Genomic DNA, 18,492 nt, shown 5'->3' with positions numbered 1-18,492 from the left:
ACTTAAATTTCAAGCATACAAACAGTAGACAAATCGATAGTATTCTGGTGAATTGTGACCTCAGTGCAGCGCACAAAAATAACCACAACCCATACGGGTGCAAAAGACGTAAGAGTAAAATACAGCGCTTTTCTTACGTGTTTCTCAGCAAAGAACAGTCTCTGATTTTCAATTATTGTTGTATAGTTTGCTTGTTGTGTCGTTGTCTGACGTGTCGACCCCCATATGGATGAGTGGGTCTGCTCAGGACAGAAGCTTCACCGGGGTATCTGAAATAGTTATTGAGTGTGTAACTTATCATAAGCGGAAATGGTGCAAAATGATTCACTGCTCATATGTGTTGCAACTACCTGTCTCCTGTGGCACAGTGGACGAGGTCACAGTGGTTCCACAAATACAAGTGGGCAACAGTGCAAGCAATTCAATCATACTCACACACAGGTGTCCCTGTACCTACAACATCAAAAGCAACCATGTAGCTGCAAAGTGTATGTGGTAAGGCGGGGTAGTAACCAGTAGAGTAAACAAACTCACCCCTGGTGCCATGGAGTTGGGATAAGAGGCCCCTTGGAGAATGCACCTTCTGTGCGTGGGAGCTGGGTCACTGCTTTGCCTATGAATATCTCCCCGCCATCAGGGCCGGATTGGCTGTAGCGGGCACTGGGCATTTTCCCGGTGGGCCGTAAGGGTGGGGGCCGGTTTTCAAGCGATGGAGGCTGGTTTTGCGACAGTGCTGTAATATGAGCCCCCTGTAACAAACCCAGCAACAGTGCTGCTTCTTACTAGCTCCTCTATTCCCTTCCTCATACCCCCACACCCCCTCAGGGGGGGCCGTGCTGCAGAATGGCCAGGGCTTGTTTGTGTTACCAGTCCAGCCCTGCCTGCCAGTTATAGACCGGCCTTTTGACAACTGTGGGCTTCCTGTTAGTACATGCAGGGAGGTACAGCAGACGATCAGGAAGATTGCCCCCCCCCTGAAAGCACCGGGCATTGATAAAAAATTTGTACGAGATCGATGTCTGGGCACCATATCTTACTGTCGTGTTTAATGCTTTTTGAATGGCCTACGCACTCCATCTGCATGGGCAGAGGTGGAATCCTCCCTGTTTATAAGAAGGGCTGCCCACTGGACCCAGCTAACTATAGGCCTATCAGTCTCATCGATACCCTGCAGAAGCTCTTTAGTAGAGTTATTCTCTCGAGGCTGGAAAACTGGCTGGACGACATCCACATACTCTGCCCCTTGCAAGCAGGGTTCCGTGCCGGCCCATCCACGATTGACCAAGTGTTTAGGCTTCAGTTGATCTACTCGAAATCCATTACTTTGGAGAAGGGCAGGTTATATGTAGTGTTTGTGGATCTTAGATCCGCTTTTGACCCGGTTCCTAGAAACATACTGTAGAATGTACGGGCGTTCCTATATATCTATGCTGAGTCATTGAGAGGCTGCATGAACAGAATTTTGCCCAGGTCCGTTGTGGGCGGTTAGGAAAAGTTACAGATCCCTTACCCATGAACAGATGTGTAAGACAGGGATGTGTCCTTGCACCGACCCTTTTTATTCTGTATATTAATGACTTGGTTGTCAACCTTAACACCTGTAACAATGATGCCCCTAAGCTGGCTAGCATGAGGACACCCTTCTTTTATCCAAGTCGCAGATAGGGATTCAGAAAACCTTGAATGCAATCAGCAATTTTTGTAAACTGAGAGGTTTGGAAATCAATGTTGGTAAAACAAAATGTATTACTTTCAACCCCTGTTATACCACTCGCTCCAAACCAACGCTGAATGGTATCCCGTTCGAACAGGTCCACCTATTTGAATATCTTGGCATCACTTTAGATGAGAACTTAGACTGGGCCTACCATATTTCGAAGCGTAGGCTCAAATTGTAGTAGCATGTCGGGGGGTTGTAGAAGGTCCATGGGGGTTCCTTCCCTAAACCAGTCTCTCCAGTTGTTCAGTTGTATTCCTATCAAGCATTGGTTTGGCCCAATATGGTGCTGAGCTTTGGGGCACAAGTCCACAAAAACATTAGAAATAGTGGAAAACTGTTTTTTGAGGCAAGTACTGTCCTCCTGTTAGTAACGCTTTGATCCCATTAAGGTTTGATGTAGGACGTTGGCCAATTTCTGAAACCGTTGCAGTCAGACCTATAATATATTGGAGGAAACTGGAATTGTCAAACTTCTGCTGTGGGCTAGAGGAAATACCTAGTCACACCAGGGCAGGAAATCTCCCCTGGATTAAATATGTAAGAGAGACCGTCTTGAGTATGGGTCTTGTCAAAATGTGGGATGATCCAGGGGGGTTCTAACCAGCAAAATGGAGCTTGAGAGGCGGTTCAAGCGTTTTAAGTTGGATCTGATAGTATCATCTCCGGCCCTGTGTACACTAACATGGAGCTTGAGAGGCGGTTCAAGCGTTTTAAGTTGGATCTGATAGTATCATCTCAGGCCCTGTGTACACTAACTAGCTCATTCATGTTGGTGAAGGGTTCCTACTTTGCAGAATCATTTCTAGACAAGATAGTACCAAGCCTGGCTAAGAAACTGTAGGTACAATTCAGGCCTGGCACTCTACCACTCCGGTCTTTTACGTCAAAATGGGTGGATTGCGCTGGTCTGGAAGAGTTGGCCTGTCCCTCCTGTGGTTACACCAAGGAAACTGTGGCCCATATGCTTTTTTTCTGCCCAGTGTATAGTAGGGTCAGAGCTAAAAATCTGATCCCTATCTGCAAAAACCTATGTTTCACCCAGCATGCCACGGCATGTAGAGTTTTGCAATCGGACACTAGTCAAGCCCTTGCTTTTGCAGTCTCAGGGGACTTTCTAGCAGTGTGGTTTACTACAAGGAAATTTCTTTCAGCTCCTTGAGGTAATGGTGCTGAATGCTTTATATATTAACTAGCCCTTATTCGTTTGGCTTTGGGTCGATATTTTAACAAGTATTCTATCTATATTTATTGTAAAATCGATCTTATTATGTCCATCTTAAAATGTATACATAAGGCTAAGAATAATGTCTTAATGCTTTATATTCGATGCTTTTAATCTTTTACATCTATAAGGAGTTTTATCTCAATTGTAATAATTTGTATTTGACACACTATGTTGTATCGCTGTCTCTTTTATGGCAAAACACCAAAATGAAGAGTATTGAATTAAATCAATAATAGCTGCAGCCCTGGTTGTATTTAACCATGTTGTCACTGCTCTGTTATGCTAAATCTGTTCATTTTCTCTTTCTTTCCCCGTGGGGCTCTGCCTTGCATGGCCGCATCCCCCAGAAGTACCTCGGTTCCCGCGGACCAGACCGCTCAGCCCGCGGGGGAGCGCACCCCACGACTCAGCAAGGAGATGAGTGAGACATACGCCGTGGTGAACAAGGCCCGCACTGCCCCTCCTCGGGTCGGCAGCTCCCCGGAAACCCGCAGACCGCCCCCGCCAGCGGCAGCCACTCACTACGACAACATAAGGCCGCTGAGTAGCCCCGGCGGGCCCAGCGCCTCGCCAGTGTACAGCACCGTCCGGCCCAAGTCCAAGATTTCCGCCAGCCCCACCCCTGAGGGGCAGACACTGAACGGCAGCTGGGCAACTCCACCCAGCTACTCGCTTGCAGGAGCCCCCACAATCCCGGAGAAACCACAGGATAGCAACTACGCCACCCTCTACATCCGGGGAGCAGGTAATGTGGGGCCTGGACGCAGGCGCCGGACAGCCAACATGGCCACCCTGTTTGAGCCCTGGTGCTGCCTTGTGACTAAAAGGGATTAGTGGGGGCGCCACACAGGCTCCCAGGGGGAGGCTCACCCCTCTGGAAGCCTGCTGGCCCCGCACACTAGGAGTTACAATGAAACTGTGAAGTGGAGGAGCAGACCGGAAGTGGAAGCGGTGCTACAGGATAGGGCTGAGGACCTGTGTGCGGGTCTCACTTGTGACATGCATGTGTCTGGAGGCCTTGCAATGGAGAAGCTGTGGGTGCTGTTGTGCGGGCTGGGGGTGCACTCAGCATTGTGGGGGTTCGGTACTCGAATGGTGGGAGTCCTGCTGGTCAGGACTGAGGGGCATTCATGGGTCCCAGCATTGGAATACTCCCAGGCCAGGGTAGAGATGTGCTGGCTGAGCTATAGGGGCATAGCCAAGATTTCTGTGGCTCTGGATTGAAGTGCACTGGTTGATTTGTGGGGGGAGGGCACCCCAGAATTGGTAGAGCAAGGGGGTGCTGCAGGTCAGGTGCCTTTCAAGAGCTGAATGTGGGATATTCTTCCTTGCAGAGTCAAAGTCCTCTATTCCCAGTTCCAAAATATGAGAAAAGCGCCCTCGTGTGGTGGACACCAGAAGTTGTACCAGAGACTCATGAATTGAGCCCGAAGTACAATGCACAGCCCAGCATTCATTCAACACACCTTGTATGTCCCTTGCTCCCCTCACCACTTGGGTATAGTTTGTGGGTGTTTTGGTCCTGTTTTCACAGGTAGATTGCACAGTTAAGTCGCTTTCCTTCCTACTACCTTACTTCTGCAGTGATTAATTCATGAGGCCTGGGTTCGAACAGTGCTTGAAAACAAGTCCGATTTTACGCCTCAGTCTTGTACACAGAATTCACTAACTAGGTCATTGTCACTCTCACATTTGGATTAACGCCCCCTTTAATATTCTGCTCGCCTTATCTGGGTTCTATGAGCAACTGCTTGTACAAAGGGACACTTTTCCATGAATCCGTCTCTTTTCTCCTACTCACCTCGGGTGATATAGAGTATGTTACATCAGTAGATATTTGGGCAAAGAGGGCACCACAGGTTCGCGCCCTCCACACAGTTGGGTGCGGCCCTCCATCTCCAGGCCAACATATCCCAGAACTCCAGCCTTGAAACAACACTTCTCTGCTTCTGGTGCATTTGGTACAAGACACTGGTGGCCACTACATTCATGGGGCTGCGTCCCAAGGAATGGGGCATTCCAGTTCATACACTTCCCATGCAAGATCCCACCTTGGGCTGCAGGGTTTGTGATATAATCCTAAATATCTTCCAGTGCTGCGGTCATGGAAAGAACCAGCCTTGTTCTCCATCGACTGACATGTTTCGGATCAACTCCCATCAAAAGAGCTTCTTCAGGCTACTGGTTGCTGTACAGTTTCCCTCTCCTTCTATTCATTTCCATGGTTACTGAGAAGTTCAAATCAGTATTACAGGACAATGCAGCATACTTTGGCAACTGGCCAGTTGAGGGTACAATTACTCCTCCCACCACCCACTTGCTCAGTTAACGGTTTTCTGCCATTTGCCCACCGCCTGGCAGTGATGATTTTTTGGGATCATTCTAAAGTGTTGTTGTAGCACTGGCATAGCTTGAAGGCAACAGAGAGTTTTAACAAGATATGAGTTTAGACAGGAATTATTCATATCACCATGTCAAAAGTAAAATGCACATTGATTAATGAACAGAATAATATAGTTAAACTAAGTGCAAATGAAATGAAAGGTATTGATAATATGCTTACACTTTAAAGGTCCTCAGATCTCTAATAGCCCACGTCTCCTCTTTTTTATGTTTCACTTTTTAAAGCACTGCATTCTTCTATCATCTCTCTCCTGAACTCTGAGAGTAGTGTTCCCTGTCGTCCCGATGAGGCCTCCTTTCACTCCCCTAACCCTGAGTTCTAAAGTCCTCCCTCCCCTAACTTTGGTCCTTCTGGAATTATTGAGGAGTTATTTGAAATTCTTTATTTATGTTCTCCTGTTTCTCGTCTTGTTAGTCCGCTTCTTTGATAATCAGTTCTTGTTTTCGTTCACTGTGGCAACAACTGTCCTTTGTTGACTTTTGTGTTATACTCAAAGTTATTTGTAACAAGTGCTTTTTATTCTTATTTCGTTCGTTTATTGTGAAGTGCGAAGTACTGAAAAAGTACTGAAACGACTTCAGTCGGACAGCTTGGATCTAAAAGCCTAATAAAAAGGGTTAGCCTCCCACACACACTTTGGGGTATACCAGGACACCAAAGCTGAACTTATTTTGGGCAAAAAAGAGCACGGAAGATGCTCTTTTAAGATGAATGAAGTGTGATCAATTGAGATCGCAGTAAATAAAGATGAGAAACCCCTATTACCCTTTAAGGGTATGAGGTGACTCACTTCCTCTTAATCTGTTCTTAATCTTAATCTGTTTCCCAACTTCATGCCATACTCTGCTGGCCCATTCTATAGGCCATTCTGTTAGCGCTCTAGTTGTTTTTAATACGGCCTCCAAAGTCACAACTGGTCAAATTTTTTCTCAAGTGAGTTGCAAGGACATTGCAGACCTCCACCCATTTCTAATGCTCTCATTTGGCAAAGCAGCACACAAGTGGGTCCCTTCATTCCCTGGGCGCCTTGAACCCTACGCCTAGTGCTGCCTCATAGTTCGCGTCGCATCTGGGCACTACACCAGAGGACATGTACCAGGACCGGCTCTGATCATTCAAGTAACTCTGGTGGCAGGGTTAGTCTCTGCACGGGACAGCGATTCACTGGTTAACTCTTTCTAATGATGCCTTCTCGTTTACCAAACTTGCATTTAAACACAAACTTTTAAACTATTTTCTACTTTGTATAATACTCCACATTTCAGTTTAGCTCTAAGTGAAAATATATGCGTTTTCTGCAGAACGCCTCTTGATGGTAGTATGTAAGCGCTATGTAAAGTCAACTTTTTTTACGAATATCCTTACAGTCATGCGTTAGAGAACAGTTCGAAATCAGACTTCTGGGTATATTTTGTAGTATAAGTAGGTGTGTCACTGCATTTCTCTGCATACTCTTTCCCCCCCAAGTACAATTACTTTTAAGCTGAGAGCCATACAATTCCTTTATACATCTTTAGACTAAACTATCAAAAGCATTCTGTGGCAAATGCGGTCGTAGGGGGGGTGGGCAGAACTCCGCGGAATCTCGCGGAGTTTAAATGAGTTCCGCCCACCCCTAGAAAGTTTTCTTATAGAAGTCTCCCAAATGGCCTCAACATGGCAGTGTTGCTCCATGATGCCTCGCATTGGTGCATTGTCTTAGTGAAATGCATACCCTGTTGATAACCATATACATATCAGAGTCCAGGTCTGGTCTAAACAGTCCTACTGTGGTGTGTGTCGAAGGCCCTCTCAGTCACTCCTTCTATACTGCTTTAGGGAATTCTCAACCACCTGGTGGTTTCCTCAGCCACTGTGCTAGGGAAAGTAGAAAAATGCCCAAACAGTTCTTCTGATCGAGGAAAAACAGAAAGCACAATAATTACATTTTAAACAACTCTTTTGAACCAGTGTGAGGTCTCAACATTCTCCCAACTGCTCACATTGGGGTAGGAGTCCTCTGGGGAAGCCACTATTTTTCCAGAAATCAAGGCGCCGAGCAAGGCTCGCAAAAAGGAGGTGAGAATCCCGGCCTTCTGCTGTGAACCTCAACTCAGGGGCCAGGACACTGCCAGGCTAGAGGTCAAGCAGAGAAAAACAAAAATAAACCGAGGCAAACTCTTCTCAGGCCAATGTGCAATCAGTTAGTCTTCTTTAATTCCAGATGGTGCTTGGGCCCAAGAGCTTTCCAGCTTGGAGGCTTCTATGCTAAGACATTCCTAGGGCAGCTTCAGTTTCTTCCCAAGACAGACTCCATTGCAGAGCTCTACAAAGCAGCCATCTGGGCCCCAGCACATGCCAGGCATCGGCAGCCATTGCTTGGGTGCTAGAGGCGCAGCTGCAGCAGGCAGCCCTCGGGTGTTTGCAGATGCTGCGGTCAACGCCCCAGCCTCCTTGATCTGAAGCCCCCCGCTTCATCAGAGGGGGGCTTCAGAGTGAGCATGGAATGTTCACCCATCTCACTAACCTCTGTCCCTTGGTCTCAAGCCCTCTCTTCATAAATCTTCTCTTCGGTACTGCTGGAATTGTTGAGGTTCTACACATCAGGATTGCGGTGCATCGGCAGTGTTGTCTTTCTGTCCCAGATCTGGAAGGGTAGCGGGTGTTCTATTCCAGGATTGAGGTGCATTGACTGAGTACTGAACTAGTAAGGACTGTGGATCACTGTGGCTTGGTTCACACATGCAAAACCTTTCCCTCTGAAACTCCTTCTGGGCGCTGGAAGCCTCAGTGACGCGGTACAGGGATGTAACCTACTCTCCGGGGGATGCTGGTTCCAATGGAGGTTGGTTAGTACGGGGGGTTGGCATATTGAGTGCAGTATCCTTTACTGGAGCACCGGGTTTGGGGGGTACGGAAGCGCTCGGTGCACGGGCTGAAGCACAGGCACATCTGCCCTTGCACTGATCCCTCCTACGATTGGCAGAAGTTTGATGGGGCAATAATTCAATCTTGTCTGCTCACAAAAGGTACTAGATGTCTGGCCAGTGTTTGGGTGACAGTTGTCCATTATTAGCACTGCTACCGCTCACGATTTGGGGCACCCTGAGATTCCAGCACGCTTCGCCTGCACTTTTCCCAAATATGAATATGACGCAAAACCCAGTGGGAATCTTGGGATGTGTTCCTCCAGAATCCAGAGGTCAACTGCATGTCTTGATTGTGTTTGTCCTTGTATTTAGTGCCATCCTTGTCTTTGTTGTGAATATTTGTGCTATGTATTGTGTTGTTTTTGTGATCTAATAAACCCCTATGTCTTTACTGCCTGTGTCTTTTTCTGTGTCTCTGCATTCATGAGCTCTGGCTTCTTCTTGGCCCATGGTGGGCTCACGGTCTACCGGCTGCACCCACCAGCGGCATAAAACGCCGTGCTTTATCACAAACAAAAGAATGCTACACCAATACACCGACGTGAATCAAGAAAGACACCCAAAATGCAAAACAAGATCACAATTACCACTGAACCCCTCAAATCCCCACCTCATTATAAAAAAGTTATTTAAACCCTCATAAAATACCTAAAAATTGGGCCAGGAAGTGAGACATTCTAAAAAAAAAAACATGCACTAGGCAATGCTATTACATATGGCTTATTAGTGGATTGTCAAGACAGACCCAAAAATCCCTCTATGTTAATGACTGCCCTCCTCCCCTCTGTGCTGCTGCCAGAGAAAAACACCGTAAATGATCTAAATATCTAAGACACTTTAATAGCATTACAATGTCATGTGTGGAGGACAGGAGCTTTTTTGTGGACGCACACAACTTCCGCTCAATCAAGGCAAGTACTGTGGGCTCTCAACATGTGGGCACAGCCAAAGACCCTCTCCTGGTGATTCTCACAAAATTGCCTGGCGACAGCTGCACTGTCAAGCCAGACCATAAGAACAATTGGGGGGAGGTAACCTAAATCTGCCACATCCCAGACACCATTTGATCAAGGTGCCAAGACCTTACTGTATCACCTGTATCACCTGATGAAAATGCTTTAGAAAAATATTTGTGTGTTTGCTTCGTCCAGATACATCCCAACAAGAAAAGGGCCTGAGCGTGTGCGTATCATGGCCCGGACTCCAACGATGTTTCACACATTACTGCTTGGCCTCCCCATCCTCCGTTACGCCATCTGCCAACTATATCGGAAACACAAATTTATCGATTCTTAGCAAACTGATGACTTTAGAGTCATTGAGGGGCTTGAAAACCAAGCAGGCTGTTTATACGTGGGTGCAATAGGGATAAAATCAGCAATTACCGCCCATTTTGCTTGTTAGTGCACATTTATGGTTTTATGGTACATTTGCTACATGTGAAAGGCTAATAATACACTAGTGAGCAGCTGAGGTCTGACTGGTGGGAAAGCATAAGAGCAATAAAAAGTCTTCTCACTGCTAGTTATCGGTGTCTGCTGGGATTCTCCTGCAGACACTCATAGCTGAAAAACAAGCATTGCAGCACTTCACGCCTGAACAGACTACGAAGGAGCGAAAGGAACAAACACTGTCTGTGGGGCCCAAGAAGTACTGAGTCCAGAGGCCACTGCCAGTGGCATAAAAGAACCAGCGGTGGCACAAGGTGCTCGGGAACTAGAACCTCCAGCTCAGCGATACTTGGAAGGTGCGTAGAACCTAACTGTAGAACAAGAGCCGGCCTTCACTGGCCGGAAGCGGGTTACATATGGCCATCACCAGAGACATCAGGCCCAACGTACTGTAGGGCCTTTATAAGTAACAAGCATCCCTAACAGTACACGCCTCTTCTACATTCAATAAGGTATTGTGGGCGCCTGCAGATGGCTCGGAAAGTGGACATACCTACCCATGGACCCCATTCGAGGAACATGGATGGACACATCACTCATGGTTGTAGCTGGCGGTCTGTCCCAATCGACGCCCTACTTGTGCACCTGCTGGTTACCCATTAGTGACAACGCTCTGTTGCTCTCTCTGTACGACTGCAGTCTGTAAAAACCCATACATACAAATATGCATGCCCATTGCCACATTTCAAGGGTTAAATATTTATTTATTTGTATTTATTTTATTTTTGTTGTTTTATGAAGCGTGAACTACATCCAAAGGTGTCAGCGCTTTACAACATCAATACAAATTTTACAGCATCATAGTACAGCATACCGTTTGTAGCTGCTGGTTTTCTATCCATCCACAAAAACTTGAGAGGAAAAATACCAGATTCTATTTTCTGAGGATCAGGGTTTGTAGGGGCATTTAACGGGGTTTTCTAGACCAGTAAGAAATGTAAGTTCCTCTTGAATGAGGATTTGTGCACATCTCTGGGGCACTTCCAGATAGAGGTTGTTCTTTGTCTCTTGAACCTGGGTGGTTCTAAGACCTTGGATTTGACACTGAGAAGAGAATGGTTACCCCCAGATAGGATGGGGTTTTGTGCCTTGTACTTCAGGATGCCAAAGTGCAAAGATTTTTGAGTAATGCAGGTCTTCCGAATATGCTCCTAGCTTCTATCGGGAGCCAGTTAAGGGTGGTGAGCATGGGAGTAAAGCGCTTCAGGTGTTTTACTAGAGACGAGTCTTGATGCAGCATTAAGGGTTGTCTTCATCGGATCCAGTTGTGATTTGAAGATTTCTGCCAGTAGCCTATTACCATAATCGAGTCTTTAGATGACTGTGGACCGCACAACAGGTTTAAAATCCGCTTCTAGAAAGAAGGGTTTGATATTTGAGAAGTCCTTGTTGGTGCTGTGCACTCCTTGGTGATACCAAAGGGGATGATGGACGGCGCGCTTGAGCAAATCAAACACTCACCCTCAGTCAACTAATCTGGGTTTAATCCATCATCATTCTTTAGCTCACTCCGCCACCCCAGTTCAGACATGGCCATATGCAAATCAGTCTTGACCCTGTGCCTCATGAGAACAGTCCAGCCCGAACTGCCAAGCCATGTCTTCCCTGGCCCGGAAACAAGCATCCTGGGACCGGTTTCGGGTTCATAACCCTCATCAGTCAGGCTAGCTTGAATCCAGTGGCAAAGTGAGCAAAGGACCCACATCTGAGCCTACCCTGCCAACTTACGGTGAACAAAGCAAAACCAAAGGGGGTGATGGACGGAGCACTCCTTGGTATGACACTTATGTACACTTGTAAGGTCAGAATCTTGTCTAGAGTGAGTCTTAGAGATTTAGTGCATTCAATCATTTTGGGGTTTGCAGGCTAGTACATTTAGAGAGTCTACCCAGGGTCGCACTAAGAGGGGGGAGTGGTGAGGAAGAAATCCGTCTGAAGCTGATTTAGCTTTTGGTGGTTGAAGGATAGCCAGGCCTGGATGTCTTTTAGAATGTGATCTAGAAAGAGTATTTCCTCTTGGGACAAAACATATAGATAAAGAGGTTCAAGTGTTTTAGGATTGTGGTCAGCTCTTCTAGGTACAGATTGAAAAGAGTTGGTGGTTGAATGGATTTTTGGGGAGCACCCTGGGCTATGGAAGCTGGAGCTGATGTTCAGTTTTATTTGTTGAGATCTGTTTTCTAAGTATGAAGAGAACCATCTTAGGACTGTTGCATTCACCCCTATTCTCTCCTTGGGTTGGTTGAGTAGGAAGTCGTGATTGCCTGTATTGGACGCAGAAGATAGGTCAAATAGGTCATGCAAACATAAATCTCCCGTGTCTAGTAGGCGTGGACTGTCATCTAGGTTCTGTAAAACAGATGTTGCTGACCGACAGCCGGCAGTATAACCCAACTGGTGATTGTCCTATTGGTTGTGGTCTTAGATTAATTGTTTGGTTTGTATCCAACACAGCTTTTTAGGATCTTCACCAGATATGGGAGATTAGTAATTGGGTGAAAGTTATTCAGGTCTTCCGGGCCGCTCCTGTTTGTTTAGGAGTGGGGTGGCCTGTCCTGTTTTCAGACAGTTTGCAACTTTGCCTTGGGTCAGCGAGGAGTTGATCAACTCCGTCCATTAGGGGAGATGTGAGGGGTGATCTCTTTAATTTTGGTGGTGGAGATAGGGGTAGCATTGTGCGCAGTAAGTCTCGTATTCGCAAGTGTCGTAGTGAGCTTGTTTATACTGATTTTCCGGAATTCGCTCCAGATCACATTCTCTTTGGGGTAGTAGAGAGGGGCGTGGGTTACACTGAATTTCTGAGTAGCAATAGCTCGATCTTTTTAATTGTCTCTGCTAAGAATATAGATGACACGTCAAACTTTTTTCTGAGGTTTGAGCATCAATCTTTGGTGTAGGATATGTGTGTTGTTTAATAATGTCAAACAGGCACGTGGGACAGTTTCTGTAGCTCAGGTCTGAAGAAGGAAGTTTTGGCCTTAAAGGCGTTACTTTTGTACCTTTTCCTTTCGTTGCAAAGTTTGGCCAGATTCATGGTTGAGGAGTCTTGTTTCCATCTTTGTTCAATTAATTCAAGTTGGCTCTTTCCATCGTTTTGTTTACGGTACTATTAGGAGGAGTTTGTTTTTTGCCTCTTTAGTTTATTGGGTGGTCCTTCCTCCATTATGTTGCTCATGGTTTTAGTTGTACTGACTGGCCATTGCTCTTTTTTTTTTTAAATATTGTTTTTTATTGAGCACTGCCAATCATATACAGGTGTACCCGATAAATCAGAAACATTTTGAAGGCCTTGCACAGTAGCGAGGCTATCCAGATCCTGGACTGGCCATTGGTTTGCTTTTTTTCTCCTCATTTGGGCTTGAAGTTGCGACAAAATTTTTGCGCTTCGCTCATAGGTGTAGATTTTCTGTCAGTGACTGCGTCCCCCGAGCCCCCTCAGTATGACTTGCGTGATCTAGTTGTTCGATCAAGACGTGGGGGTTAGTATGTCGATCAGAGGTGCGAAGGATCCATTTCGAGAAGTCTTGGGAAGAATAGACTATCAGCATTGTAGGTTTGCATGGTCTAACCAATCTCAATATAGTGTTTGCTGCTGATCGGCAGGGATGCAGCCTGCACGTCAGGTTGGGGTTAGATAATTGATGTGGTTAGTGATGACACAATCGGAACAATAATAAGATTGCTGAGATTTGGCCTTTTTTCATACTGGTGAAATATTTGCTTCTGTTCCCTACTATGATCTGGATGTTGTGGTTGCCCAGGAACGGGTGGCTCAAGGTAGTTTTGTTGGATTCAACGAATACCACATCATTGACCTCTTCGGAGAGGCAATTTCGAGCTAATTTTGGGCGGTGTTCTTAGTTTGATTCTGGGGGAGGACATATAGGGGAGGCGGGGTTCCCTCATCCTGAGACCTGTCGACTGGAGAGAAGGTAAGAGGTTTTCAGTCTTCGTAGCTGGGTAGCTTATGGATTTATCCGCGTGCAGTGGATAGCTTTGGAACTATAGAGGATCCTGAGATGGGGTTCTTGGTGCTCTTGGTGGCTGGATAGGGATGATTTTTGTCTGGGATATTTCAATTTTTTTGGCCTCAGGTTTGTCAGTCAGTGCCAGGCAGTATACGATAGTCGTACCCAAGCCTCTGAATCCAGTCCCACTTTCCATATGAAGCCTCGTCCTTCCAGCGGATAGTGTAAGAGCTGATGTGAGGATTTACAAGTGGACCGCAGTGTGGCATGTACTGTGTCGCGGTGACCCAGAGGAGCGGTGGATCCCAATGCGGGACAAGCTCCTCCGAACACTGAGGGATGAAGCAGAAGCGGAGGGGAGCGTGGACCGGCTGCTGGTCATGAGAACCCTTTTTTAACCAAGACTTCCTTGTGGCTGCAACCCCAAGGTTTCCCCATACTTTGCAAGTGAATGAGCACACATATCCTACCGTGCCCATATTCACCCCTTCTCGTGGCTGTGGTAGGCTCTTCGTTGGACATGCTCTGCCCCATTCATTGCAGCCTCCAAGTGCAGATTCCAAAATGGAGGCTGTGAAGGGACTTGTTTTTGGTTTTATAACAAGAAGCCTGAAGTCTGCTTACTCAATACATATGCGGGGCCTGCCTACGACAAGCACTAGCAGCAAAGGACGTGCTGCTTGCTGTCTGAGCAGCGTTACTCACCCTGATGACTGGTGTAGAGCAGCTGTACTGGCAAAAACGACGACTGGAGAAGAGAGACTTTCAGAGGGAGCCTGTACTGTTTCGATGACTCTGCTCAGCTACATCAAAACCATCATGCAAACCCCACCGGCTTAGCAGCGGAGCGAAGCTGGGAAGGCGGAGGCAGAAGCATGAGGGAACAAAATGGCAGCATCAGGGCAGAAGTGATGGGGCTGAGGCACCAGAGTAGGTAGAACAGGAGAGTTCAAGAAGAAGCTAAACGTCTTTGATGAGGCCGTGGTAAAAAGACTATGGGAGAATAACACGAGGACAAGAGATGGGAGAACAGAGCGCGCGGACAATCAAGGTTTAGAGGGCAGCTTTAGATGGGGCTATAGAAGCAGGCTCTGCCTCGTGAGGACGGTGGGGGCTTTTGAATTGCCTTTAGCCTTGTGGATGCAGTACCACCTCTGCCCATCTCATGTCCCAGGAGAGCACTGGTCCAGCGAAGCATTCCATGTGGTGACAAGGCCCAAGGTATGAGTTGGGTACCTGCCTGAAGCCCTGCTGCCCCGGTCATCCTCCGCTCTCTGCCGTTCAGTGCGGTGTGTGGCCATGCTTGGTCAGATCAATGTGCCTGTTGAGTTGCCTCCTAGTTGTCACGGCCCCGACAGTACGGCAGTGTCTGAGTTGACTTTTTAGGAGAGACCTGTCTACATTTTGATATGCTTTGGTCTTTTCTTTAGAAACAGAGGAGCGAGGAAGCCACAGCGGGTCACGACTGTCCGACGTGCCCAGCAGCTGGAGTGAGAGGGGTAGGTGCCTTCTTCAACCCTCCTTGGACTTCTCAAAAGCATCTTTAATCTTCTGAGCCCATGGCATGGTGTGGTGGGGCAATGACACATAGAGGGGTGTAGCTATCAATGGCACAGGGGCCCAGGGGAACAAGGGGAACAAGGGGTCCACTGTACCCCAGTTGTAGCAGTCTTTTCATGGCCAGCTGGGAGGGAGAAGGTCCCCTTACCTTTGCTTTCATTAGGGCGCTTGGCATCCTTACTACAACACTGGACACGCGCGGCGAAGGACTAGAGCACCGCTCTCGATGTGCTGCTCTACGCAAGAGCTTGGGTGGATCAGTACTGATCAGAACCATTTTCCTCTGCCCGGTGCATGCTGGGATAGCCTTTTCACTGACGTTGGCCTACCAGAACGGGTCAAACACATTTTGTAAAGAGATAAGTGTTCCGCTTCCTCACAAGTGCTGTTTCTTTAGTTTTAACATGTCCTAGCAAGTTTTTAAAAGGAGGATGGGGCAAGCATGGATGTTTGGCATTCGCAGGGGAGTTCTCAGCCTTTTATCCACAGTACATCATCACTTCACACCAGCGGCTCCAACTTTCAAATTTTCTGGAAGTGGGAGGGAGGTTAACATTGAGACACAACGTAAGAGGTAAATGGCATTGCAGTAGAAACTGAAAAGGAAGTGACATTACAGGATGTGACATTACATGATATCTGACACTATGAGTGAGCCACTCGGTAGCCGTTAAGTGTGAGTGTGGGCAAAAGCTTAGCACATTAGAATAGGATGCGGAGAGGTCGGAGTTGAGGGGGTGGTACTGGGGCAGGTAGGGATGCATGGCGGGCAGTAAACAGGGAGGTGGGACAGATTGACTTGTAGCGTAGAGTCGGTCAAACCTAAGGCAGCAACGGGGGACATGGAGCTGGTGAGGTGGAAGTGTTAATGGAGACGACGACTCTTCTCTGTGCCCAGCTCCCTCTCTCAAGCTCCTCTTCAACTTCCTTCCTCCACTCACCTTCTCCCGGTCTCTCACCCCTTTGCCGCTTTCCATTCACAATCTCAAACTTCTCTCTGCCTCCCAATCCCTACCCCCTACTTACTCTTTACCTTCTGCCATCACTCCTCTTTTATTCCCTCTAATTTGCTCTCCTTACTCCATCTCCTGGTTTCTCCCTCTCTGTTCTTGCTTTTCTCACCCATTCCTCCTTACACCTCTCTTCCTTCACAGGTCTCAAGTTGTCCCTTGTCAGCCGTGTAGAATTTCTCCATTTCGGATGTCCATTCTGCTGCCTAAAATCCTCTTTTTATTTAACATGAAATATAAAATCAAAAATGCAAAGATTAAAACTGGCACAAAAAGTATCCTCAGATCTGACAGAGTCAACTTTAGATCTGTGAACCCTGCTCTCCCCTCCTCCCCTCCTTGCGGCCCTTTAACACTTTCCCTCTCTAGTATTCCCTTTTAAGACACTTCTGAAGTCAAGCCAGATTAACTTTCGCCTGGCCAGAAGCCTCTAGTCCTCCATCTCCATACGCTTGGGCCTCCCATGTTTGACGGGATAGCTCTGGGAGACGCGCCCTCTCTGTGCTGGGTCCCACAGCTTGGAAATGGGTCCCACTGGATCTCAGGTCTGACCAGACATTGGTCAGTATCCACAGCACTCACTGAATGATCAGTTCTGTCTCCTTACATCATCCTGGCCATCTTCAAAGTGAGCGGAATCCCTGGTCCACACTCATGGACCACTGTCCGGTTCCATGGCGTGACCTCTGTGGCATCTCTCCGGCATCATGTCATGGGAGAAATGCCCTGACTTATTAAGGGACGCACTTGTTTCCTTTTCAGATAAGTTCTTCCCTCTCTGCGCCTCGTTTCCCCTGTTCCTAAGAAGAAGAAGCTCAGCTCAGGGGTGTGGGTCATTGGGCGGGTCCTACACATTGTGTACCAATGGGTGAAAGGCAGAGGAAAGAGCACAGAAGAGCAATGGGTGTGTGGAGCTGAGGACCAATGACTCACAGGCCCGTGGCAGCGAACGGAGGACCAATGAGTGGAGTTCTGGGCAGTAGGTGGAGGACCAATGGCTAAGTGGCCTCTAGCAGTGAACAGAGGCCCAATGAGAGGAGTTCCGGGGCAGTGGACCAAGGACCAATAACTGTGAGGCCTGGGACAGAAGACCAATTACCGGAGGCTAGGAAGCAGTAAACTTAGGACCAATGAGTGGAGACCTTGGCCAGTGGACCAGTGACTGTGAGGCCTGGAACAGAAGACCAATTACCGGAGGCCAGGAAGCAGTAGACTTAGGACTATTGAGTGGAGACCTTGGCCAGTGGACCAATGACTGTGAGGCCTGGAACAGTAGACCAATTACCTGAGCCCAGGAGCAGCAGACTGAGGACTAATGAGTGGAGTCCTTGGCCAGTGTCTGGGGACCAATGACTTAAAGGCTTCTGGCAGTGAGAGAGGACGAATGACAGAGACCTCGTGGTGTAGACAGAGGACCCATGAATAAAGGGTTGGGCAGGTGATAGAGGACAGATGACTGGAGGCGGGGCAGTAGACCGAGGTGACCTGGCTGAAGCCTTTGGGGCAGAATATGAGGGACTGGCGCAGGGACTGAGAGGTCAGTGTTCAGAGCGGAGGGAGAGAAGCGCAGAGGGAACTGAGCTAATCTGTGTCTTTCTTCTTCTTGACAGTTGACCCAAGTGCAGCTTCACCCCAAGGCAGCGCCTCCAAGGGCAACAACAAGTTGCGGAACTTCCTGCATTCGGTGAGTACCACTGTTCGCCTGATCCGGGGGGCCACGTCCTGTCTATGCGCTGTGGAAGGGACTATCACTTGTTGGTAGGTGCAGCTCTTTGGCATCAGCTTGCAACAGGTAGCGTTCATGTGCCACCTCCAGTATCTCACCAGCGAGCCCCAACCTTGGGGGCTGCATCATGGCTGTCCTCCCTCCTTGGACAGTATCCTGGCCATCCCAACAGACTGGGCGATGAATTAAATGGTAGGGAGCCCTGCTCTGGAAGTTCTTGTGCTCCAAAGTCCCAGAATGTTCCTGAGCTAAGAGTGCTAGAAACAGGGGTTGGAGCATCTGTCTTCTGCGGAGCATGCATCCTTCCAAAGGATCACACTGCCATCAACTAACATCAGGTTTTGAATTAAGGGGTATATTATCAACAGCCTGCGATAATTATCGCTGGCCTTGCTTAGTGATACATTTCTTATTGCAGACTATCGCTGGAATATATCGCCCTGGTAGCGCGTTATTAACAATACGTTTCTCCAGGGCTATTCCCTGCAAAACGGCGATAACCTTGCCGATACGACCCAC

The 18,492-nt window shown here is 47.7% G+C and overlaps 1 protein-coding gene across 2 annotated transcripts in view; it reads left to right on the top strand.

Annotated features, from left to right (window-relative positions):
- Positions 1–18,492, top strand: part of PTPN18 (protein tyrosine phosphatase non-receptor type 18) — a 237,907-nt gene that overhangs the window by 208,727 nt on the left and 10,688 nt on the right. Inside the window, exons 13-15 of one of the 2 annotated variants that reach the window (XM_086940321.1) lie at positions 3,293–3,690; positions 15,108–15,176; positions 17,858–17,931. In XM_086940321.1, coding sequence (XP_086796447.1) covers positions 3,293–3,690; positions 15,108–15,176; positions 17,858–17,931 — 541 coding nt within the window. The remainder of the gene's footprint in view (positions 1–3,292; positions 3,691–15,107; positions 15,177–17,857; positions 17,932–18,492) is intronic. The other variant, XM_086940322.1, reaches the window with a different exon arrangement.

This window comes from Lissotriton vulgaris, chromosome 10, assembly GCF_964263255.1.
Source record: "Lissotriton vulgaris chromosome 10, aLisVul1.2, whole genome shotgun sequence".
Lineage (NCBI taxonomy): Eukaryota > Metazoa > Chordata > Amphibia > Caudata > Salamandridae > Lissotriton > Lissotriton vulgaris.
This window is presented reverse-complemented; position numbering and strand designations above follow the sequence as displayed.